Source organism: Bos mutus, chromosome 27 (genome assembly GCF_027580195.1).
Source record: "Bos mutus isolate GX-2022 chromosome 27, NWIPB_WYAK_1.1, whole genome shotgun sequence".
Taxonomy (NCBI): Eukaryota; Metazoa; Chordata; class Mammalia; order Artiodactyla; family Bovidae; genus Bos; species Bos mutus.
In genome coordinates, this window is record NC_091643.1 from 25,751,172 (window position 1) to 25,778,133 (window position 26,962).

Genomic DNA, 26,962 nt, shown 5'->3' on the forward strand with positions numbered 1-26,962 from the left:
TACCAGGGTTTAGGACTTCAATGTATCTTTTTTTTTTTTTTCTTTTTAATAGATTGAGCACAGTTCAACCCGTCACAAGGAGTAAAACATATTCATCCAAGCAGTTGCATAGAATTATGATGAAGAAAAAGTGCTGCAAAGATACAGAGCGCTGTGAGCACAAGCGTAGGGTGACCTAATTTAGCTTGGGGGAGGATGTCAGGGAGGACAGGGAGCTCTTTAGGCAAAGAGGAGAAAGAGTAAGTTCACGGAGAGAGAGACAGCTATGCAGGAAGCCTGGAGCAGCAAGAGGCACAGAATTCAGGGAAATTAAAGCTCAGTGCAGAGCAAGGGCATCAGGAGGGCACGGGAGACGTGCTGAGAGACACCGAGGGGCCAGGCCCAGAGGAGCTCTGGGCATTGTGTTGCCATAGTGGAGGCAAATATTAAAACAAGAAGAGTAAGTATATAGAATGGAGAAGACAGTAAATGAGACTCTGGGCTTGCTTGACCGAATACGGACTGCTTTGTCTTGTTGGGAGGGCCATATTTTAAGTGAGTGTTTATCAGTGTGAGTGTTATACTTTGAATTACTGTATCTATCCGCATAGACAAAATCCCTGGGATGATAGCCATTTGGAATTAGTTGAACCAGAAGACTTTCTGCCTTTATTCTTCGGGCAGAGCTAGACCAATGGGTAGGAGTTATAGGAGGGCTCCGTGAAAGGGAGGTCTTCCAGCAGTGGGAGCCACACAGGTTGAGAGCAGGAGCCTTGAGAATTATTTGCCGGAGGAGGACGGCCAGGATACAAGGGATGCTGCAGTGAAGGTGAGGAGGAGACTGTTTTCCTCAAAGGTTCCCTGTGTAGGAAGCCAGCCTTATCTGAGGGTAAGAGGGAACCCAGTGAAGTATCCACTTGGGGCTCAGATGTGATGCTCAGATCTAAAGTCCATTTCCTCACACTTTATAATTAAAATTTTAAGAGCATTAAAAGGGCTTTAAAATTAAATGTCACTGGGAGATTATTAAATAACTGAATTCATTTAAAATACCTTTGTAACACGATGTTATGTATCAGTTATTTGTTGTTCAGTCATAAAGTCGTGTCTGACTCTTTGCGACTCCATGGACTGCAGCACACCAGGCCCCTCTGTCCTGCACTATCTCCTGGAGTCTGTTCAAGTTCATGTCCATTGAGTCGGTGATGATATCTAACCGTCTCATTCTCTGCCTCCCTCTTCTCCTTTTGCCTTCAGTCTTCTCCAGCATCAAGGTCTTTTCCAATTTTATATATATATATATATATATGTGTGTGTGTGTGTGTGTATCAGTTATATATCAAAGAAAAATTGGCAGAATTATTTAGATGCATTTACCTTTGCTGACCCTCTGCTATTATTGCAACAGTTACCCTTCATCTCACATCCTTGGTACAACTCTTCTATTCCTTTTCCTGATGTTCTCTCAGCTGCAGTTCCTTGACTTAGGAGGACACAGCATGAACAAGTGTCCAAGTGTCCTGGGACCCAGTCGCTTTTGGTGGGGGGCGGGGGGTGGTCATAATCAAAGAATCTCTGACCAGCTGCCAAAAGTATATTTATTTATTTATTTTTGAAGGCTAATGGTAGATTATTTAATCTATTTCAATTGGAGGAAATTACTTTATATATTGCGATGGTTTTTGTCATACATCAACATGAATCAGCCACGGGTGCACATGTGTCCCCCATCCTGAACCTCCCACTCCCATCCGGCTTTGAATGCCCTGCTTCATGCATTGAACTTGCACTGGTCGTCTATTTTACATACAGTAATACACATGTTTCAGTATTATTCTCTCAAATCGTCCCACCCTTGCCTTCTTCCGCAGGGTCCAAGAGTCTATTCTTTACGTCTGGTCTCTTTTGCTGCTTTGCATATAGGATCATCATTACTGTCTTTCTAAATTCCATATATATGCATTAGTATACAGTATTGGTGTTTCTCTTTCCGACTTACTTTACTCTGTATAATGGCTCCGGTTTCATCCACTTCATTAGAACTGAATCAGATGTGTTCCTTTTTATAGCTGAGTAATATTCCATTGCATATATGTACCACAACTTCCTTATCCATTTGTCTGCTGATGGATATCTAGGTTGCTTTCATGTCTTAGCTACAAAAAAGTATATATATATTTTTTTACTTTTTAAAAATTTTTTTACATTTTATTTTATTTTTAAACTTTACATAATTGTATTAGTTTTGCCAAATATCAAAATGAATCCGCCACAGGTATACATGTGTTCCCCATCCTGAACCCTCCTCCTCCTCCCCCCCGCATACCATCCCTCTCGTCGTCCCAGTGCACTAGCCCCAAGCATCCAGTATCGTGCATCAACCTGGACTGGCAACTCGTTTCTTACATGATATTTTACATGTTTCAATGTCATTTTCCCAAATCTTCCCACCTCTCCCTCTCCCACAGAGTCCATAAGACTGTTCTATACATCAGTGTCTCTTTTGCTGTCTCGTACACTGGGTTATTGTTACCATCTTTCTAAATTCCATATATATGCGTTAGTATACTGTATTTATGTTTTTCCTTCTGGCTTACTTCTCTCTGTATAATAGGCTCCAGTTTCATCCACCTCATTAGAACTGATTCAAATGTATTCTTTTTAATGGCTGAGTAATACTCCATTGTGTATATGTACCACAGCTTTCTTATCCATTCATCTGCTGATGGACATCTAGGTTGCTTCCATGTCCTGGCTATTATAAACAGTGCTGCGATGAACATTGGGGTACACGTGTCTCTTTCCCTTCTGGTTTCCTCAGTGTGTATGCCCAGCAGTGGGATTGCTGGATCATAATGCAAAAGTATATTTAACAGGAATTTCCACATTCACTTGTATCTCTTGAAGGACATCCAACTCACATTCGACATCAGCACTTCTCAAAATCTCTTTCCTTTCCTCCCCACTTTTCCCTTCTGCCAGGTGGATTTTCTCTAGGCTGTAGGCTCTTCTGTTACCCCCAACCCTTTATTACATAGCCCAGCCTGCCTCTTAGCTTTACATTTGCCAGCGGTATGGTGGATTTTTTTCCTTCCTTGAGTCAAAAGGAAAGCTCAGGAGTGGGCGGAAGAGGCAAAAAAAGACTCTTCCTGCTGCCTCTGCAGTAGCTCAGAAGGCCCAGGAACCAAACCGTCTCCAGGGGACAAGGGAGCGACCAGAAATAAATAAATCTTGTCACCTATGTGTGGACAAGAGGGCAGTGTTCTAGGGGCAGTCGGTGGACAAATTGGCTTACAGTATTCATGTGGAGGGTAGACGAGGGTAAGACGAAGGAAGGTAGGCTGGGACCAGAGGACAGAGGGGTGATTTTGAAACCCAGGCTAGAGCATATGAGTTGGAGAAGTTGGCAGGAGGCCGAGACGATAGATTAGATACAGTAGATTAGAAGCGTTAAAATTCAGCTCGTTTCGACCCAGAGGGATAGAGTAGGGAGGGAGGTGGGAGGGGAGGTTCAGGATGGGGGGACACATGTATAGCTGTGGCCGATTCATGTTGATATATGGCAGAAGCCACCATAATATTGTAAAGTAATTATCTTCCTATTAAAATAAATAAATTTTAAAAAATTCAGTTCATATTTCATAATTCTCTTGTTACTTAGGAGTCCACCGATACTTATAAACATTTCCAAGCACATTTTAAAATTACAGACACTAAACTCTCTTTGACCAAAATAATTCATCTACAAGTCTCTGCAAGGCATGGTTTCATTTAAAGTCAGGATTGGGAAATAACAGTGTTATGTTGTTTCTGAAATATTTTTGAAATAGTCTCAGACACAGCAGGAATCAGAGCCCCATATCAGCTATTTCTCTCGTCGCATCTTGGTGCAGAATATTCTGAAGGTCAGCTGAAACAGCTCTTTGCAAAGCAGCAGCAGGAGTGTGAGGTTGAAGGGTGTTTGTTTCACTTTCTCCTTGTTGCATTCTTCTTATTTTAATACTTCAAGGGCACCATTGCCAGACTGTGGTACAGAGCCATTTTCAAGTTATTTTCCTTTTAAAAATTCTTCTTTGTTTGCGTATTCTAAACTTACGTCTTAGAGGCTTTGAATCCTGATGATGAAGGGCTGGCACTGTTGTAATTACTTTCTCTGAGCACATAATAGAAATGTTTTATTCAGATTTATTTGAAGCCAACATGAACTCCCAAACCTCTCAGCCAATAACAGTGTTTCAACCATCTGCCAAGATGCTAAGGATAAAAATCTCTGGTGATACATTGTTTCTGTATTTTAAAAAGTACAAAATCAGAACATGCTTTTCAAAGTTAAAAATATAGTTTCAAAAATGACTATTTTTTAAGAATGACTTAAAAACAAAACCATAAACGATGAGTACACCCAACATGGTATCCATCGAAATTTCTTGAACTTGAATTAAAAACGAATGTGAATTCCGGTTGAATTCCTTTTCTGCCACAGTTTGAGGGAAGAATTTGGGGTAGCATTGAAACAAAAGTAGCTGAGTTCTAACAACTAAATTAGGTTTTTTTGAGGAGCATGAGGGGTAAGTGAATTGAGAGGAATACTATGGCTGTTTGGAAAGAGACCAATTAGAAGAAACCAGTGTTCTAAAGGGCTTCTCAGTCCTTTGCCTTCAGACAAAAAGAGCTTTCTTGTACTTTAACACACTTCCTAGCCCATGAATTTGCTTCTGGCATTTTTAATCTGAAATTTAGCTACTAATCCAGAAATAAGTCAAAATTAACTTGTTGAACAATGGCTCTTAGTCGACAGGAGTGTGGGTTCGTCCAGGTCATCTGGATTTGCTTGGCATCCTTGAGTTGATTCTAATTTGTGTGGACAGTGGATTATTAAGATAATTGTGAGTATTTATTTCTTTTCAAAACATTTTATTAGTGTTTATTAAATGGTTGTTTTTGAGAAGTAATAATGAATCATCTTCCTGTAAAGATGAGCAGCTGGGATGCCTGGTACTAAAGCTGACAGCCACCATAAAATTCAGTAGCATTTAGGAGGATCACTGAATTGTGGCAGAATTTGATCAACAGCAGTCAAAGATTTACAGGCTTAAACGTCAGCAATCTAGAGAGTACGTTCATCTCGAATACCTTATTCTGTGCAAATGTCACACCTAGAATTCCTGTGTTTAGTTTTCTGACAGTTCAAAGAGATTGACATGGAAATACATTGTAGACGCATGTATTTAAAGGTACTTTTAACTTTTTTGGATTTAGAATGGCAGTGCAAGTTTTAAATGGTGAAAACAAAAACAAAATAAAACTGTTGATGTATAAAGTTATACCGAAGTCATTCTGACATTATTTGTTCATCCCTTTTTGTGTTATCTTTACACTATGCGCCATGTAAGGTTTGGATTTTGGAGCTTGCAAATAAGAGCTCAAAGGTCAGTTGCCTAACCTAGAAACTTGTCTTCCCTGTTTCTTCCCATTCTCCTTCTTGATGCTTAAGGTGGAGATGCCTTTTCTCCTAATTGCAGCCCTTCAACCCAACACTACTCTCAGTCTTCCACATGTCAAGAAATTTGTTTTATGCATTCTCCCCGCTCTGGATTTCAAGCTCTCTTTCTCTTCTGACTCTTTCCCATGGGCATCTAAACAGATTAAATTTCTTCTTAATGAGGATCTCCCTCGATCCCATGGACCCCTCAGGCCATTTGCTTGAAAAATCGGAATCCTTACTGACCGTGTCACTTTCAAATTCCTCACTGCTCATCATTTTGCAGCCCCTGCAACCTGACTTACACCCCATGGCCCACAGAACCCTCACCTGTCAAGGTTGCCAAGGACTTATTTATCAAGATCATATTCTTTCCTTCATTTCAGGCACTGTCTGACACTGATGACACTTCCTTCTTGAAAGCTCACTCTTCTTTCGGGTCGAATCTTCTCTGGTTTCTTCAGCCTCTCCCGCCTCGTTTCCTCCAGGAGCAGTGATGTTGTTCTTTGTCTTCCCCTTCCCCCCGCCCATCCCTTAAATGTGTGCATCTTTGGTGTTTCACTCCCTTCCCTCTCCTGTACTGTCTCTCCCTGGGTGATACTGTCAATGAAATTACCATCTCTATGCTGATCCTTCTCAGATCTCTCATCTTCTGGGCTCTGCTGAGCTTTGCTGAGACCATATGGCAATTCCACACATTCCTTAAAATCACAGTGGTCAGAAAGCACCTCCTTCTTTGCTTATTCCTCATTTAAATGAAGGACACACAAACCGTCCAGCAGCTCTGGGTCACAGATCCACATATCCCCAGCTCCTATGTCCTCCGCCTCCTCAGTGGCTCTGTAGTCTTTCCATTTCTCTTCATGATGCCGCCTTTACCCTGGAGCCCGTCACAGACCCTCTTGCCTAGATCATCCCAGTGGCCTGTTTGCCCTTCCCCTCAACTCCAGTTTTGGTGTTGCTCATCCCTTCCCTGTAACACAATCAGAGCGCTAGTTGTCGGGTTGTGTATCTGACTTAAAGTTCTTCAGTGCTCTTGTGGTCAAGTCCAAGCTCCCCGCAGGGCCTGGGGACCCCTCCTCCCCTCTAGCTTCCCCCAGCCCCTGAGCTCTGTGTGTGTACAGCCACTCTCTGTGCCTCTGAATTTTCTGCTCCCCCTGCTCAGAGCACTCATCATCGCCCCTACTCCCCCCAGCCTCCTTCCCACCACATCTTCAGATGGCTCCATCCATCTCATCCCTTCAGAGGTCTCAGGGTAGACACAGCTCTCTCCAGGAAAGCACCCGTGACCATCTGAATCCACCCTTTCCGTGGCCCCCCTCCCCTTGAGCAGAAGCCTTTGCTTCATGATATTGAACTGGCCACTGTCTGCGCCACCCACCCCACTGTAAGCACCGTGAGGGGAGGAATTGTGGCAGCCTGTTCAGGTGGTTCCTCACCTGGCGGTGTGCACTGAAGTATTTATGGAACTAATAAGATAGTAGAAGTGCATTTAGAAAATTTGCTTTTTTTTTTTTTAACAAAAAATAACCCCCTAACATCAACATTCAGTTCAGTTCAGTTCAGTCGCTCAGTCGTATCCGACTCTTTGTGACCCCATGAATCGCAGCACAGCAGGCCTCCCTGTCCATCACCAACTCCAGAGTTCGCCCAAACTCATGTCCATAGAGTCGGTGATGCCATCCAGCCATCTCATCCTCTGTCGTCCCCTTGTCCTTCTGCCCCCAATCCCTCCCAGCATCAGAGTCTTTTCCAATGAGTCAACTCTTCGCATGAGGTGGCCAAAGTACTGGAGTTTCAGCTTTAGCATCATCAGTCTTCCAAAGAACACCCAGGACTGATCTCCTTCAGAATGGACTTGTTGGATCTCCCTGCAGTCCAAGGGACTCTCAGGAGTCTTCTCCAACACCACAGTTCAAAAGCATCAATTCTTGGCGCTCAGCTTTCTTCACAGTCCAACTCTCACATCTATACGTGACCACTGGAAAAACCATAGCCTTGACTAGACAGACCTTTGTTGGCAAAGTAATGTCTCTGCTTTTGAATATGCTATCTAGGTTGGTCACAACTTTTCTTCCAAGGAGTGTCTTTTAATTTCATGGCTGCAGTCACCATCTGCAGTGATTTTGGAGCCCCCAAAAATAAAGTCTGATACTGTTTCCACTGTTTCCCCATCTATTTGCCATGAAGTGATGGGACCAGATGCCATGATCTTCGTTTTCTGAATGTTGAGTTTTAAGCCAACTTTTTCAGTCTACTCTTTCACTTTCATCAAGAGGCTCTTTAGTTCCTCTTCACTTTCTGCCATAAGGGTGGTGTCATCTGCATATCTGAGGTTATTGATATTTCTCCCAGCAATCTTGATTCCAGCTTGTGCTTCTTCCAGCCCAGTGTTTCTTATGATGTACTCTGCATAGAAGTTAAATAAGCAGGGTGACAATATACAGCCTTGACGTGCTCCTTTTCCTATTTGGAACCAGTCTGTTGTTCCATGTCTAGTTCTAACTGTTGCTTCCTGACCTGCATATAGGTTTCCCAAGAGGCAAGTCAGGTGGTCTAGTATTCCCATCTCTTTTAGAATTTTTTGCAGTTTATTGTGATCCATACAGTCAAGGGCTTTGGCATAGTCAATAAAGCAGAAATAGATGTTTTTTTGGAACTCTCTTGCTTTTTCCATGATCCAGCGGATGTTGGCAATTTGATCTCTGGTTCCTCTGCCTTTTCTAAAACCAGCTTGAACATCTGGAAGTTCACGGTTCACATATTGTTGAAGCCTGGCTTGGAGAATTTTGAGCATTACTAGCGTGTGAGATGAGTGCAATTGTGCAGTAGTTTGACCATTTTTTGGCATTGCCTTTCTTTGGGATTAGAATGAAAACTGACCTTTTCCAGTCCTGTGGCCACTGCTGAGTTTTCCAAATTTGCTGGCATATTGAGTGCAGGACTTTCACAGCATCATCTTTTAGGATTTGAAATAGCTCAACTGGAATTCCATCACCTCCACTAGCTTTGTTCGTAGTGATGCTTTCTAAGGCCCACTTGACTTCACATTCCAGGATGTCTAGCCCTGGGTGAGTGATCATACCATCGTGATTATCTGGGTCATGAAGATCTTTTTTGTTCAGTTCTTCTGTGTCTTCTTGCCCCCTCTTAATATCTTCTGCTTCTGTTAGGTCCATACCATTTCTGTCCTTTATCGAGCCCATCTTTGCATGAAATGTTCCCTTGGTATCTCTAATTTTCTTGAAGAGATCTCTAGTCTTTCCAGTTCTGTTGTTTTCCTCTATTTCTTTACATTGTTCATTTGCGAAGGGCTTTTTCTCTCCCCATGTCATTCTTTGGAACTCTGCATTCAGCTGGGAATATCTTTGTCCTCTACCCTTGCTTTTCACTTCTCTTCTTCCCTCAGATATTTTTAACGCCTCCTCAGACAACCACTTTGCCTTCTTGCATTTCTTTTTCTTTGGGATGGTTTTGGTCACTGCCTTCTCTACACTGATAGGAGTGTCTGTCCGATAGTTCTTCAGGCACTCTGTTTACCAGATCTAATCCCTTCAATCTATTCATCACCTCGACTGTATGTTCATATAGAATTTGATTCAGATCATACCTGAATGGCCTAGTAGTGGTTTTCTCTACTTTCTTCAACAAACATTAGCTATTTTTATTACCATAGTACTTCCTAGAGTAGTGATGGGTGTGAAATAACTTTGGAAAGGGTATCTCTCCATATTTGCAATGGCATGTATAGGGCGACTGGTCTTAGCCAAGGACACTTCAGTGGCTGCTTGGGGAGTGGGAACAGGTGGTACCCTCTGGCATTTGCAGTGATTTATTAGCCCAAGATTGCTCACCATTAATGGGACCTAACATGTGCCTGGGGCTGCAGCGAGCCACCAAGATCCTTGACTGTGAGCAGGGTGCTGACTGGGTAATACCCTGTTTATTGAGCTGCAGAAGGTTCTGTGTCCTCTTTTCCTTTTTCAAAAAATTTCCCCTCTTCTCCGACTCTAAAGACAAATTTGGTCACAGTTCTTTAAATTGTGCTGTGCCTATTTGGAGCAAGGTAAGCCGTATTCATGTAGTTTGGTGTTTAATAAAGCTAAATGGATTGACATCTTTTAAAGCACCAACTGCCTTTACAAACTAGAATTCCCCATCAGCTGTTTGCATCTTGGATGTCCTTAGCAAGATGCTTGTCTGTATCTGGATTCTGTGTCAGAAATTTTGAAGCAGTTTAACTTCTGGGTATTACTGATTTGATGTAAAAGAGGAGAAAACATAAATGTTATTGCTTTGTAGTGGTCTCACTTGTGTCTTTTACTTGTGTGCACCTATCTCTAACAAAGCTAGTGGAGGTGATGGAATTCCAGCTGAGCTATTTCATATCCAAAGATGATGCTGTTAAACTGCTGCACTCAATATGTCAGCAAATTTGGAAAACTCAGCAGTGGCCACAGGACTGGAAAAGGTCAGTTTTCATTCCAATCCCAAAGAAAGGCAATGCCAAAGAATGTTCAAACTACCACACAGTTGTATTCATTTAACATGCTAGCAAGTTAATGCTCAAAATCCTTCAACCTAGACTTCAACAGTATGTGAACTGAGAACTTCCAGATGTACAAGCTGGATTTAAAGAAGGCAGAGGAACCAGAGGTCAAATGGCCAACATCCATTGGATCATAGAAAAAGCAAGGTAATTTTAATTCCAGAGAAACATCTATTTCTGCTTCATTGATGATGCTGAAGCATTTAACTGTGTGAATCACAACAAACTGAAAAATTCTTAAAGAGTTGGGAATAGCAGACCACCTTACCCTGCCTCCTTAGAAATCTGTATGCAGGTCAAGAAGCAACAGTTAGAACCAGACGTGGAACAATGGACTGGTTCAAAATTGGTAAACAAGTATGTCAAGGCTGTATATTGTCACCCTGCTTATTTAACTTATATGCAGAATACATCATGCGAAAAGCCAGGCTGGATGAATCACAAGCTGAAATCAAGATTTGTGGGAAAATGTCAATAACCTCAGATAACGGGTGACACCAGCCTTATGGCAGAAAGCGAAGAGGAACTAAAGAGCCTCTTGATGAGGGTGAAAGAGGAGAGTGAAAAGGTTGGCTTAAAGCTCAACATTCAGAAAACTAAGATCATGGCATCCGTTCCCATCACTTCATGGCAAATAGACGGGGAAACAGTGGAAACAGTGACAGATTTTATTTTTTTGGACTCCAAAATCACTGTGGACGGTGACTGCAGCCGTGAAATTAAAAGATGCTTGCTCCTTGGAAGAAAAGCTATGACGAACTTGACAGTATATTAAAAAGCAGAGGCATTACTTTGCTGACAAAGGTCCATCTAGTCAAAGCTATGGTTTTTCCAGTAGTCACGTATGGATGTGAGAGTTGGACCATAAAGAAGGCTGAACAATGAAAAATTGATGCTTTTGAACTGTAATGTTGAAGAAGACTCTTGAGAGTCCCTTGGACTGCAAGGAGATCAAACCAGTCCATCCTAAAGGAAATCAGTTCTGAATATTCATTGGAAGGACTGATGCTGAAGCTGAAACTCCAATATTTAGGCCACCAGATGTGAAGAGCCAACTCATTAGAAAAGACCCTGATGCTGGGAAAGATTGAAGGCAGGAGGAGAAGGGAATGACAGAGGACAAGATGGTTGGATGGCATCACCAGTTCAATGGACATGAGTTTGAGCAAGCTCTGGGAGATAGTGAAGGACAGGGAGCCTGGTGTGCTGTAGTCTTTGGGGGTCACAAAGAATCTGACACGACTGAGCAACAGGACCACAACAACCTATCTGGAAGAAACTTTGGAGGAAGATACTGTTTAGAAATTTTTATTTGGAGAAAAGCTAAGTCCTGCACCTAATTTAAGTGAAAGCGTGTTTTCATTTTCCAGAAAAATAAAGGTTTTAGACTTGAATGCAAAAGTTTATTGTTGTTTGTTTTTTACCTACCAGAGTGAACGGTTACCATTTCTGATTACCTTTATTTTTTAATACTTATTTCTTTGACTGAATTAGATCTTAGTTGTGGCGTGGGAAAGCTATTGTTGCAGCTTCTGTCTGGTTGTGGCACTCAGGCTTAGTTACTCTGTGGGATGGGGGATCTTAATTCTCCACCCAGGAATCAAACTCAGTTCTCCTGCATTGGAAGGTGGATTCTTAACCACTGGATGCCCAGGGAAGTCTGATTATCTTTTATCCTGCATTGTACTTTTGGCATATCTTTATGAGAAATTAATCTCTTAAAAGTAAGAGAAATGAGAGAAAAATCAGTAATTTCATGGTATTATGTCCGTATCTTTTTTCCTCTCTTTAACTAAATTATTTAACCTACACTAAAATTTGAAAATATTTTTTGCAATTTAAAGTTATAGAAATATAATTGATGTTGAGTTTGGGGATTGCAAACCTAAAAGCTCTAGTTCAGAGACAACACATGCACACACAATGGGGCTAAGTTCCCAGGCTTACATGGTTTAATTCCTTTTTTACTATCAGGCCAAAAATAGAAAGTACTGATATCTCACCAGGAAACTAGCAGCTCACATGAGGAAGGGAAATTTGGTTCTAATTTGGATGAGCTAATTTGTTGAGGATTTGCTGGAATGCCTGCTCTGCCTGGTTGCCACAGCTACTTTCTCCTGTGAGATTTATTGTCAGGGCCTGTAATACTGATACCAAGGATTAAGTTTGAATTTTTACCCTTTATTTAGAGGAGGAGAGCAAAGATTCGCTTCTGTGCAGCTCAGTGCTGCATCAAACTTTTGGACCAAAGTGAAAATCCAGGATCAACTCTTGACTGTAATTGGCACATTTTTGAAGGATTTCTGTGGTTAGTTGAAATGAGGTCTGCTCTATGGCATTGTGATATTATCAGGGTAGGGAATTTACTTGACCTAAAATTCTACATGGTCAAGTTTACAACCTGGATGGAAGAAGTTTGAGAAGTACATAAATAAATCCAAGTTGCTGAGGAAGGGATTTAGCTTTATGGCAAGAATTCATAGGGGCTCCACCAGGGGGTTAGATGTCTCGAAACTGTTATGCTTAGGGTTGGGGATGGGGGTAGGGACTCAGGAAGGTCTGACTTGTATCCTCAGGCTCATTAAATCCAGAGACATTACTGCGGCCTAAGCTGTTGCAGAGCCCTCTATGCCTTTCCACTGGCTAGTTTTCAGATCTCAGTTAGTATGTGCATATTTTATTCCTCAGTAAAGAGGCCTCACATCATGTATGGATGTGAGAGTTGGACCATAAAGAAGCCTGAGTGCCAAAGAATTGATGCTTTTGGAATTGTGGTGTTGGAGAAGACTCTTGAGAGTCCCTTGGACTGCAAGGGGATCAAACCAGTCAATCCAAAAGGAAATCACTTCTGAATTTGGAAGGACTGTTGATGAAGCTCTAATACTTTGGCCACCTGATGTGAAGAACTGACTCTTCAGGAAAGACCCTGATTGCTGGAAAAGTTTGAAGGCAGGAGAGAAGTGGGCAGCAGAGGATGAGATAGATGGATGGTATTACTGACTTAGTGGACGTGAGTTTGAGCAAACTCCAGGAGATAATAAAAGACAGGGAAGCTTGGTGTGCTGCAGTCCATGGGGCCACAAAGAGTTGGATGTGACTTGGCAACTGAACAACAGAGAGGCCACTGTCTTAGAAATTAGTAAAATAAGCAATTATTGAAGAAAAATACATATCTGTTTCTAGTGTCACCAGAATCATTTGTGACCTCATAGAAATGTTGATTAGGACTTCTGTATTCTAAGGTTCAGGTCATGGTTATGAGTGTCATATGGGGCCCCTTCCCAAAGTCTAGGATCGTGGTCCTCTACTATATTTTATGTAGGTTTCATACTCAGTACCAATCCTGGTATTAATAGCAATAGCTGACAGTGGATATGTTGGTTTGGATCATTGTCTGCTCTTGGAAAAAGTGTGTGCCCTCCAGACCAAATAGGATCACCTTCAAAATCCCTGCATGTTTTCCCTGCATATCTGTTTGCTGATGAGACAACATACCGGAGCCCCGGCGAGGACAGTAAATGCAGACAGGTGTCAGAAAACAAGTATGAGTGGATTTTTCATCAGTGAAAAAAACCTTCTAGAAATGAGAATAAGGTTATCATAACCATTTTACAACAGGAACGTATCTTTTAAAATATTTTAAGGGAAAGGTATTAAATTTTCAAAAGTAAGTATCACGGACTCTGTGGGAAAGGGAGAGGGTGGGAAGATTTGGGAGAATGGCATTGAAACATGTATACTATCATGTATGAAACAAGTCGCCAGTCCAGGTTCGAGGCACGATACTGCATGCTTGGGGCTGGTGCACTGGGATGACCCAGAGGGATGGTATGGGGAGGGAGGAGGGAGGAGGGTTCAGGATGGGGAACACATGTATACCTGTGGTGGATTCATTTCGATATTTGGCAAAACCAATACAATATTGTTTAAAAATAAGTTTAAAAATAAAATTAAATTAAAAAAAAAAACAAAAGTAAGTATCAAATTATATTACGTTAGACACAAGTATCTTATTTTTTCTCATTCCTTTGTTGCCACTCTACTTTCTATATCAGCATGTCTCCACAAAACAGATTTTACAAAAGAACGGGATTCTTTTTTTCTTTATTGACTAAGCAGTATATTATACACCTGCTAGGATTTAATAAATGTTTATCTAATAATGATTCATTAAATTGATCTAGTACAGTCTTACATTGGTTTTTTTTTCCATCTTGTTATATTTCTGCAAAGTTGGTTTTGAGTTAGCTTTTGCAATCAGTATTTTATCAGTCGTGCGTAGTTAAGACTGTTTGCAAAGAACATTGCATAATCTGTCAACTCAGAGAAGAGTTTCTGACGTCTGCATTTCTGTTACTGAAAAGCAAATGAATACTTGACATGTGGCGGCTTTGTTTTATTCCCTCAGGGCAGCATAGGAAAACTGAACATGAAATTGGAGAGAGGCAGTAGCAATCAGGTCTTCACTGATTAAAGCTTTATGTCTCTGTAAACAGTTCTGCTTCCCATGTAATCTGGAGTGAATTAAGTTCAGTTTTATGTTGATAAGATGAGGATCATTCACTTATTCAGTTTGGGCAATTTACTGAAAAAACATTTTCCCTGTTTTTAGCATTTCAAAGAAAGTTTATTTATTGGTTGACTTGCTTATTCTTTTTTATGTTTATGTTATTTTGTGTTTAATAGAGTTAGAAGTTTCAAAACCAACATGGTGACCATACTACCAAAGAAGGGATTAAAAATAAATAACAGCTCACCTACAATCCTGTCCTTCTCTTTTTAGTTTTCTTTGCTTCCTTCCAAATTCCTTTGCAATAGTTTTAAATTTTGTCTTTTATTTATAATATTGGATATTAATCACTTTATTAAGAGAGTGTTTTATTTGTGTGTGTGTTAGTCACTCAGTGATGTCCAGCCCTTTATGACCCTATGGACTGTAGCCCACCAGGCTCCTCTGTCCATGGGATTCTCCAGGCAAGAATACTTGAGTGGGTTGCCATTGCCTTCTCCAGGGTATCTTCCCAACCCAGGGATTGAACCCAGGTCTCCCACATTGCAGTAAGGATACTGTTTGAGCTACTTGGGAAGCCCTGTGTTTTGTTCAGTTAATGACTAATAGGTATGCCTCATTCTGTGTATCAGCTGTTTGCTAAAGTTGTGTATGAATTGTCCAATTTTCACATGATCTTAAATCATTACTAAAATTCACCAGTGGGTCTCCATTTCTGAGTACTTTTTAGTTGGCAGTTGTTCCTAATTCTTGATCTTTGCACGTCTCTTGTTGTGTAAAAACACTTAAATGGTACGGAAGGTCAGCATTTAGTAAATATCTTCAGTTCTCCTCCTCCTACCTCAGTTGGCCTTTGTATAACTTCAACTTTTTACTTGATTTTTCTTTAAGCAAGACACTTCTCTTCCTTATCTTCTAGATGTGTTACAATAGAAATAGCTATTTAAGGACTACCTATGGGTAGAAATTGATACACATTTGAGTTATGGAAGTTTGATAGATTTTGACTTCGGAAGCGGAAATATTGGCAAATTGGAGATGTCAGCTATTTGTGAAATGTCATGCTTGGCACTCCTTCAGGTGTTTTGGAAGATGCTGATGTGTAAAACTTTATTTTTACCATCTAGGAACTTTTCACTCATTTTTGTTTTTCTCTTTGATTTTTTTCTCTATATCCTTTGAATCAGCCACTTTCAACATCAGACTTTCAAACATTGCATGTATATTCATGAATGAATAATGTTGAGTGAGTCAGCTTTTTATACTAGAGTTAGCATGAAACTGGATTATTCACATCCCAGAAATTTGTTCTCTTATGAGCACAAGTCATTGAGATTCAGTATAGAAAATGTGGGGCTTCCCAGGTGGCATAAATGGTAAAGAACCCGCCTGCCAGTGCAGGAGACATGAGAGACGTGGGTGTGATCCTTGGATCAGGAAGACCCCCTGGAGGAGGGCATAGCACCTCACTCCAGTATCTTGCCTGGAAAATCCCATGCACAGAGGAGCCTGGCGGGCTACAGTCCATAGGGTCACAATGAGTTGGACACGACTGAAGTGATTTAGTAAGCACAAATAGAAAAGATATTTTATTATTTTTATTATTTTTAAATGAAATATGTTTTAATAATAGTTTTCTTTTATGGAGATTAAGTTGAGGAGTGTTCCAAGGTTTATTTCTTAGGATAGAAAACTCCAAGTTCCTCAGAGAAGTTGTCACGCTGTGATCACGTGAGTTTAGGTTATTGATAGTGATTATAATGAGATTATAACATTCGATCTCTGTAGACCATTGTGCAGTAGAATTGGTAAACATGACTCTGAACTTCTAAAAGTTAAATACATTTAATTTTATTGACCGAGAAGCTGCATATACTATTTTTTTTAATTTTATTTTATTTTTAAACTTTACATAATTGTATTAGTTTTGCCAAATATCAAAATGAATCCGCCACAGGTATACATGTATTCCCCATCCTGATATTCCCTATTCTTCAGTTATTTCCTAGTCTGCTGAGTTATATGTCTTCTTAGACAAGGTTATATATGGCCTTTTAATTTTTATATTTTGCACATGAGTTGTACATATTCATTGGAGATAAATTTAGAAACACATATTAGCAATATAATACATATTGTATGAAATACATAGAAGTGAAAATTAGCCTTCCACCCAAAGATCATTATTGTTAATATTTTGGTATATTGTGCTTAAGACTTTTTACTGTAATATATGTATTTTTCGCCTTACTCAATCCATATTTTGTTTTTCAATGTTAGATTATTGGGAGCTATAAGGTGTGGGGAGTAAGACTTTCTATCTACCTCATTCATTCCATTTAAAAAAGAACATTTCAGAACTTGGCATGGACTTTGGCTTTATTTATTTACTTAGAGATTTCAAGTAAATATAAATAAACATGTGTCTGATTACAAATACATACTTTAGGCATAATTGAATAGCAGTTTTATTTAAAAATCTCTAAGCATGTTTGGGGCTTCCCTGGTGGCTCAGTTGATAAAGAATCTGCCCACGATGCAGGAGATCTGGGTTCAGTCCTTAGGTTGGGAAGATCCCCTGGAGAAGGGCATGGCAACCCGCTACAGAATTCTTGCCTGGAGAATCCCATGGCCAGAGGAGCCGGGTTGGCTACAGTCTGTGGGTTGCAAAGAGTCAGACATGACTGAGCGACTAAGCACAGCATAGCACACAAGATGTTTTGGGGGGAATTTTTTAATTTTTTAATTTAAATGTGGCTCTACATTTAAATGAAACAGAATGAAATGAAAGCAAAGCTCACGAGTAATTGATAAAGCTGTAGACCACATAATGATGATGTTTTTACCTGCTTTTAGGCCTTAACTAGACTATAAGTCCGGAGAAGGCAATGGCATCCCACTCCAGTACTCTTGCCTGGAAAGACCCATTGACGGAGGAGCCTGGTGGGCTGCAGTCCATGGGGTCGCTAAGAGTCAGACACTACTGAGTGACTTCACTTTCACTTTTCACTTTCATGCATTGGAGAAGGAAATAGCAACCCAACTCCAGTGTTCTTGCCTGGAGAATCCCAGGGACCGTGGAGCCTGGTGGGCTGCCGTCTATGGGGTCTCACAGAGTCCGACACGACTGAAGTGACTTAGCAGCAGCAGCAGACTATAAGTTCTGTAAAGCTAGAGGCCATTCCTGTGTTCCACACAATTCTAGACATATCTTAGCACAATCCCTGGAGTGTAATAAGGCCTAAAAAATGGGAGTTCAAGAAATGATTGAAGAAAAGACAGAAACAAAAAGATGAGGTGATTTACCCCTTTGCTTGCTGCAAGGATAAGTGAGATATCTCTTGGAATTTATTTCTGTTAACATAGCTTTAAAAATTGCAGCAACAGGAACTTCACTGGACCTCCAGTGGTTAGGGATCCATGTTTCTAATGCAGGCAATGTGGGTTCGAATCCTAGTTGGGGAACTAGCATCCCACATGCCAAACAGCCAAAAAGCAAAACAAACAAAAGACACAAAAACAAAAACCTGTGTAAAAGTTTCTATCCCAACATGCTTTAACTAAGTTTTCAAATATAATTATCTATTAAAAAATTGTAATAACAAACAAAAATGGCAAATCCTTTTAATCACCCAAGGTTGCCATCCTTTTGCTCCCCAGATAAGCCACCTGTGGCAGTCCCTAGAAGGCCACATGGACGTGTACTCAGAAAACCACAGCTGGGGCTTGTTGCGCCCCAGGTGGCGCGAGTGGTAAAGAACCACCAGCCTGCCAGTGCAGGAGACTCGGGTTCCATCCCTCCAGAGATGTGGGTTCGATCCCTGGGTTGGGAAGATGCCCTGGAGAAGGAAATGGCAGCCCCCTCCAGTATTCTTGCCTGGAGAATCCAATGGACAGAGGAGCCTGGCGTGCTACAGTTCATGGGGTTGCAAGAGTCGGACACGACTGAAGTGACTTAACACAGCATATCTAACCCTCCTGACTGCTCCAGGCCACACCTTCAGCATCAAGTTAAAAGCAATCGGGTGCCACAGCTGCCGGGAAGCTGGGCAGGGAACTGGAGAGAGGATTCCAGACCAGCTTTTAACACTGTCCATTCTCTTCCTCAGGTTGCCATCTTCAGAATGATTCCCTGCAGAGCAGCGCTGTCTTTTGCCCGATGTCTGGTCCGGAGGAAAATCGTCACTCTGGACAGTTTAGAAGATACCAAACTGTGTCGCTGCCTATCCACCATGGACCTCATCGCCCTGGGGGTGGGGAGCACACTGGGTGCTGGGGTCTACGTGCTGGCCGGGGAGGTGGCCAAAGCAGATTCTGGCCCCAGCATCGTGGTCTCCTTTCTCATTGCTGCACTGGCTTCTGTGATGGCAGGGCTTTGCTACGCGGAATTTGGGGCCCGAGTTCCCAAGACTGGGTCTGCCTACTTGTACACTTACGTTACTGTTGGAGAACTGTGGGCCTTCATCACTGGCTGGAATCTCATTTTATCTTATGTGATAGGTATGTTTCCAGAAACTCAACCTAATTGGTTAGGATGGTAGAAATAGCATTCCTGAGTCAGCGGCCTTAGGGTTCTGTGTAGGGTCTGCTTTAACTAGCGCCTAGGTGATCTGAGTATATCTTACTCCCTGTGTGTCTCATTTTTCTGATCACTCAGTGACTCCTAACTGCAAAATTCTGTGATTCTGCTTTTTTCCCTGAATATGTCTCTTGTGAGCTTAAAAATCTGTTTCTTAAAAGACAACAGTTATTTAACGCAAGTAAAGTTACCTGATTCCACAGTTACAGACTTGAGCGTTTGCTTGCTATTGTGAGATAATGTTATATGTGTTGAAAATGTTCAATTCTGTCTGAACTAACTCATGTTTATCCTACAATAGAGGAGTACAAGATGGTATTAATTTTCTCCCACTGACCTTGTATATTCTGTGGTTTGGAAGGAACATCAAGTGTTGCAAGGGCGTGGAGTGGCACTTTTGATGAACTTCTTAGCAAGCAGATCGGTCAGTTTTTCCGGACATACTTCAAAATGAATTATACTGGCCTTGCAGAGTATCCAGACTTTTTTGCTGTGTGCCTTATATTACTTCTTGCAGGTAAGAAAACCAGTTACACTTCTCCCTAAGGTGAGCCAGATTTGTTGTCCCAGGAAAAAAGGTTACTGCTGAATTTTGGACCTAAGTGCCAGGGCTAGGCAAGATATTTACACACAGAAGTTACTGTTGGAGATCTGTGGGCCTTGTCACTACCTAGAATCACATTTTGTCTTATGTGATAGGCGTGTTTCAAAAATATATCTAGGGCCTCCCTGGTGGCTCAGCGGTAAAGAATCCACCTACCAATGAAGGAGACATGGGTTTGATCCCTGGTCTGGGAAGATCCCATATGCTGTAGAAGAACTAACCCCATATGCCACAACCTCTAAGCTTGTGCTCTAGATCCTGGGAGCCACAGGTCCCGAGCCCTCATGCTCTTGAGCAACAAGGGAAGCCACCGCAATGAGCAGCTGGCACACTGCAGCTGGAAAGTAGCCCACACTCGCCACAACTAGTGAGAAGCCCATGCAGTGACAAAGACCCAGCATAGCCAATAAATAACTAAAATTATATGTATGTGTGTGTGTGTGTATATATATATATATATATAAAGAAATCTAAATTATACAGAACTGTAGAAATAGAATTGGTACTTCTGAAATAAATGATACCTGGAAGGCACTAAATAATCAGATAAGGTACATCAATTTTACAATACAAATTGGAGATTTGCGGAAATGGCCACAAAGTTTCAAAATAAGGAAGAATGTAAAATCGGGGCATTATTTCATCTTTTCAGTTACAACTAAAGATGTTTGCAAGCATACTGTTTCTAGAAGAATTCAGTCTTTCTGTTTATACCTATAGAATGTAGACATCTGGTTGGAACGGGAGCATATTCAAACCACCTGTCATTTTTTTGATGCAGACATTATGTAAACAAACATACTTGATGCTAGAATTTTCCCATTTTCATCAGTTGTATAGCATAGTGGTTTAGAAAGGCAGAGGATTTAGAATCAAGAGTGACCACGTTTTCAGTTCTTTTCTGCCACTTCCTATCTGTGGAACATCGGATGACTTAATCTTTCCATGACTTAGTTTGTTCATCCATAAAATGAGGATGTCAGTGTTTACCTTGTGCAGGCTTCTTGCTTGATGCATAGTCAGCACTTAGATGGCAGGCAGTTTCATTTTGTAGACACAGCTCATCCCTGCCTGATACTTGTTTTAAGTATTTGAACATTTTCTATTTTGATTGTCATTCTACCTTGTACTCCTGCTAAACCCATCAAGCATTGCACTAAGAATAAAGTTCATGTCTGTTTCTACTTTCTGCTTGATATACTCTTGCATTCCTGTCCAACCTTATCTCGAGCTACTTTCTCCCTCTCTTTCTATAATTTTTCCTTATAAAATTATATAATTAAGGAACTTCCCTGGCAGTCCAGTGGTTAAGACTTAGCCTTCCTTGACAGTGCAGGGGTTGAGGGTCTGATCCCTGATCGAGGAAGCTAAGATCTGACATGCCTCATGGCAAAAAAACAAAACATAAAACAGAAGCAACAGTGTAACAAATTCAATGAAGATTTTTTTCTAAATGGTTCATATCCAAACATATTTTAAAAATTATATAATTAAAAATATTAAAAATTGCCCCTTAAAATGTTAGCCATTAATTTGATGTTTTATGTAGGGACAGGGTTAGTGACATGAACAAAATTTATAGGTCCTAATTATTTGATATTTTCTTCCTAATGTCAGAAAAAATTGCATCAGTGGTTTTTCCACAGGTGATAGGCTTTGTTTGTTTTGGTTTCTCAACAGCCTACTAACATTAAATTACTTACATCACACTTTATTTAGGGATGGTTTCAGTGACCTTAAATATTCAGCTTTAATCTCTAAATGATGAGAAGCATGTAGCTGTGACACAGTTCCCGTCATTAAATTCCGTGGCAAGACTCAGGCCTTGGCTTGCATCTTACGTCCTGAGTTCATCGAGTATCATGCCTTTCTTTCAGGACAGGCCAAGATTACAGGCTAGCTTTATTCTTAGAAACTTTGAAGACCAAAATCTCCTGCTATAATCTTTATTCATATTGCAATGTCAATTGTCGTATCAACTGAGGCTGTTGCTTTTATTAATGGTACAGGGAAGCATAGGCAGGATTTCAGGAGGTGACTAGTCTACTGGCGGGAGCTGGGGCTTTCAGAATGAGAGCGCACTTGGGGTGCTGGGAAACAAAACACGGAGCTGGCTTTGTTGTTTTCCAAAGTCTATAGCAGTATTGTGTGTATTTCCAGGGTGTGTAGTTGTATAGTGTTTCCTAATCTGACAGACAATTGCAGAGTCAGTCAGTATACTGAGAGAGTCAGTAATTATACTGACCATACAGTTTTCCTTTATGTTGCTAATACAGTTGTATTCGTGTATAATTCTGGGGATGAAATTCAGCATTCTCATCTCTACTTGTATAATTTTGCTTATTTGACATGGGTGGTATCAGATCAGATCAGATCAGTCACTCAGTCGTGTCCGACTCTTTGCGACCCCGTGAATCGCAGCACGCCAGGCCTCTCTGTCCATCACCAACTCCTGGAGTTCACTCAGACTCACGTCCATCGAGTCAGTGATGCCATCCAGCCATCTCATCCTCTGTCATCCCCTTCTCCTCCTGCCCCCAATCCCTCCCAGCATCAGAGTCTTTTCCAATGAGTCAACTCTTCGCATGAGGTGGCCAAAGTACTGGAGTTTCAGCTTTAGCATCATTCCTTCCAAAGAAATCCCAGGGCTGATCTCCTTCAGAATGGACTGGTTGGATCTCCTTGCAGTCCAAGGGACTCTCAGGAGTCTTCTCCAACACCACAATTCAAAAGCATCAGTTCTTCAGCGCTCAGCCTTCTTCACAGTCCAACTCTCACATCCATACGTGACCACTGGAAAAACCATAGCCTTGACTAGACGAACCTTTGTTGGCAAAGTAATGTCTCTGCTTTTGAATATGCTATCTAGGTTGGTCATAACTTTCCTTCCAAGGAGTAAGCGTTTTTAATTTCATGGCTGCAGTCACCATCTGTAGTGATTTTGGAGCCCAGAAAAATAAAGTCTGACACTGTTTCCACTGTTTCCCCATCTATTTCCCATGAAGTGGTGGGACCGGATGCCATAATCTTCGTTTTCTGAATGTTGAGCTTTAAGCCAACTTTTTCACTCTCATCTTTCACTTTCATCAAGAGGCTTTTTAGTTCCTCTTCACTTTCTGGCATAAGAGTGGTGTCATCTGCATATCTGAGGTTATTGATATTTCTCCCGGGAATCTTGATTCCAGCCTGTGTTTCTTCCAGTCCAGCGTTTCTCATGATGTACTCTGCATATAAGTTAAATAAACAGGGTGACAATATACAGCCTTGATGAACTCCTTTTCCTATTTGGAACCAGTCTGTTGTTCCATGTCCAGTTCTAACTGTTGCTTCCTGACCTGCATACAGATTTCTCAAGAGGCAGGTCAGGTGGTCTGGTATTCCCATCTCTTTTAGAATTTTCCACAGTTTATTGTGATCCACACAGTCAAAGGCTTTGGCATAGTCAATAAAGCAGAAATAGATGTTTTTCTGAAACTCTCTTGCTTTTTCTATGATCCAGCGGATGTTGGCAATTTGATCTCTGGTTCCTCTGCCTTTTCTAAAACCAGCTTGAACATCAGGAAGTTCACAAGTAAATATGTGATTATAAGCCTTTGATCACACTTATTGCCCCAACAGTAAAAACTAAACTTTCTTTGATCCATAATTCATACCTTATACAGGATGGATTAAAGATATTAATAAGATAGATATAATCATGAAAGGACTGGAAGGAGGCAAAGGTATTCGTTTTGGGGTTAACATTAATCTTCCTAGAGGTAGAAACTAAAGAGGAAAAATTTATATTATAAAACTTTCCTACATGTGTTATCAATACTAAGATTAAAATTAAAATTATTACATGATAATTAGGTAGACCACAAGCAGTGTCTGCCATAAAAACTGAATCTTCTTGAATCTCGAATCTTAACAGAGTAAAATAAAACTCAGCAAAACCTTTGTCATTCTTTTATTGGAGAAATAGGCTAGCCCATATTTCAAATTAACCACATCATTTTAATATTTGTAATTTGGGAGATACAAAATTGTAGAAATTTAGAACTAGAAGGGAACTTAAAAATTATTTAAGTGTATAATTCGGTTAATTAATGTGGTAAGGGGAGTCCAGCAGGTTATAATCTACTGTACATTGCTTGGCTTTGTAAGCAATGTGTAGTAGATTATAGCCTGCTGGACTGTTGATTTCCACAATGTGGCCTGTTGATTTCCTCTTCAATGCAGGAACTGCCCATGTGTTTGCCCCTAGCGTGCTTGAATCTAGATAATAAACGGCAATATTATAATGGTCTTTTTTTCCCAAAAAAAGTACATGATAAATTGGGAAAAACATTCTGTATACATGTACAGACGGAGAGCTTAAAGCATTATTGTATAAATAAGTTTTATAAATCAATATGAATAAGAATAACCTAATGGTAAAAAATGGACAATTTCAACTGGCCAAACTTTCTGGAAACTGTACTGACAGTATGAACCAAAAGTCTTATATAAAGTGTATACCACTGATATGGTGCTACCTTGTAGAAAATTATTGTAAAGAAATAATTAGAAGGTGTTAAAAGATATTTACAAAAGGATGATTAGGTCAGTACTATTTATAGTTGTAAGAAACTAACAATGACCTGTTTGTAAATCTAGGAGTAAAGTATAGTGTATCCATAGAGTAGAAGGGAATGTGGCTGTTAAAAATAAAATTATATATTTGTTGACATAGAAATGTGTGCATATGTGTGTGTGCAAAATTCTGAAGGGATTACACTTGATCTTTATTTTCTTTCTTTTTTTTTTTTCCTGCGTTTTCGAGTTACTTGAGTCAGAAATTGATTGCCTTTACAATCATAATTTAAAAATAAAACTATTAAAGAGAGAATTGATTTAATAAAATTTTTGAAATGATAATTGAAGAATTACTTTGTTTAATTTATTCAGTAAGTACGAGGCAGAAAATATGATTGAAAGAAAGAAAAGAGAAAGAAAATTTTCTTTGAAAATTTTGCAGCCATTAACCTTGAAATCGCTTTTTAAGAATAGCATTTCATTAAAATTAAGTTACTTTACCTCCACTTGGCCCTGCCCACCTGTGAATGATTCCTGAAGTTACTAGCACATCCCCTGCCTGAAACGCTAGGGCTTCCTGGTGGCACTAGTTGCAAAGAACCCACCTGTCAATACAGGAGACGTAAGAGAGGTCTTATGCCTCCTGTAAGAGAGGGCTCTTATTGAACCCATAAGAGAGGTGGGTTCAGTCCCTGGGTTGGGAAGATCCCCTGGAGAAGGGCATGGCAACCCACTCCAGTAATCTTGCCTGGAGAATCCCATGGACAAAGGAGGCTGGCGGGCTACAGTCTGTGGGGTTGCAAAGAGTCGAATACGAATGAGGTGACTTAGCATGCCTCTGTACCCACCCATTGGTAATAATACCCAGTTCCTAATTTTATTCAGTTATTGGAGAGTGTGAAATCTCCTGGCTATGAGCACAGTCTGCATTCTGAAATCTTTAGTTCTGTATACACTTAGGTGACTGAGTAAAAACTCTCCATAGAAAGGGAATCCTGGTGAAATAATATCCTAAAACCTGTAACTGTCTCAAACTACTGTAGCCTTTTCCTAAAGGTGAGGTAAAAATTAAAGCACCCTTTATTTTTCCATAGGTCTTTTATCTTTTGGAGTGAAAGAGTCTGCTTGGGTGAATAAAGTCTTCACAGCTGTCAATATCCTGGTGCTTCTCTTTGTTATGGTAGCTGGGTTTGTGAAAGGAAATGTGGCAAACTGGAAGATTAGTGAAGACTTTCTCAAAAATATATCTGCAAGTGCCAGGTAAAATATTTGGGCTTTTTCCCTCCTATTTCGAGTTTAAAAAAAAAAAAAATTTGCCTGCTCTTGTCTTATGTTACATTTTCCTCTAGAACAACAGTTCTCAAACTTTTTGTTTCAGAGAACTTTGTGAAGGTCTATTCTATTTCAAGACTGTTTTCCCCAGGTTTTACCCAAAGCACAAGTGTGTAGGTATGTTCACCACTGAGCAGCTGTTTGAAGCTGTGAAGCTGCTGATTCTTAACTTCAGGGTTCGCTTTGGGTTTAAGGGAAGAAATGAGAGATCTTAACCATTGGAAGAATGTTTTTTCCCCACCAAGGTTTATCACTTCTAAATAACAATGAGCATTTTGGATCATGCATCCTTTTGTTTTTTCCTTTGGGGACACCATTTGATTCCACTTCAGTCTTTCAACCTTGTAGTAATTTTCATGCCTGATTTTTTTTTTTTTTGAGGATGTTATTGCATAAGCAGAATTGTCTATACATATCACTTTAAACTTGATCTAAAAAATTAATTTTCAAATGAAAGTTTTCATCCTAAGATTTAAGTATAATATTCCTATGTGTAAATAAGATTACGGAAGTTATCTATTACATGAAGTGATGTACGTGTTTTTATTTACCTATGTTGTTTGTGGCCATTCTAATGAGGCAAAAATTTAGTATCTTCTGATTTTATACAATTTTTAACATGTAATAAAACTTCAGTATTATTTATCAAGATTAGAGGATTTTATTTCACTTTGTCACATCTTATAGTAAACTTTTCAAATGTTCAGTCTGCTCCACTGTCCACCAGAAGAGAAAGTCTCTTGTCCTTATTTCAGATCATAGCCAACACATAGGTGGGATCTCTGTTCTCAGAATCCTGCCTGGCTGTAAGTTCAAGCCAGAGTGGATCTGAGCCTCCTGCTCCTGCTGTTATCAGTCTCCAGTTTGAGAGCTGGCAACTGGTGAGGGAGCCATTGTTGGTAACACCATCACAGCCTCTAGGACTGGGTGAAAAAAATCCTGGTTTACTTTTAGTTTTGTATACATTAGCTTCCAAGAGATGATGAACTCAGTAACCTTCCAAGAATGGAGTTTGAGACAAATCTCTTGAATAAGCAGTTTTCTAGGAAAATGACATTCCAATCTGATTCTTCTCCTCCTCCTCAGGGACCCACCTTCTGAAAATGGAACAAGCGTCTATGGGGCTGGTGGCTTTATGCCTTATGGCTTTGCAGGAACTTTGGCTGGGGCTGCAACCTGCTTTTATGCCTTTGTGGGATTTGACTGCATTGCAACAACTGGTAAGAGCAGAGTCTTGGCCCTGTGTAGAAGGCAAGAGTGTTCCTTGAACCACATGAGTACCCATGGGTGACAACAGAAGGTCAAGGGAAGAGAGTGGAACCTGGGGTAATAAGGGCTTGTTCCAGACCCAGAAGTGGCCCCTGCTGTAT

General features: G+C 40.4%; 1 protein-coding gene across 3 annotated transcripts in view; it reads left to right on the plus strand.

The window, feature by feature from the left end:
* The window catches only part of SLC7A2 (solute carrier family 7 member 2), a 71,861-nt gene that overhangs the window by 23,215 nt on the left and 21,684 nt on the right, over window positions 1–26,962 (plus strand). For all 3 annotated transcript variants that reach the window (XM_070364383.1, XM_070364382.1, XM_070364381.1), the window contains exons 2-5: window positions 18,630–19,020; window positions 19,461–19,616; window positions 25,355–25,520; window positions 26,679–26,812. In XM_070364383.1, the coding sequence (XP_070220484.1) occupies window positions 18,645–19,020; window positions 19,461–19,616; window positions 25,355–25,520; window positions 26,679–26,812 (832 nt within the window). In that variant the 5' untranslated portion in view covers window positions 18,630–18,644. The remainder of the gene's footprint in view (window positions 1–18,629; window positions 19,021–19,460; window positions 19,617–25,354; window positions 25,521–26,678; window positions 26,813–26,962) is intronic.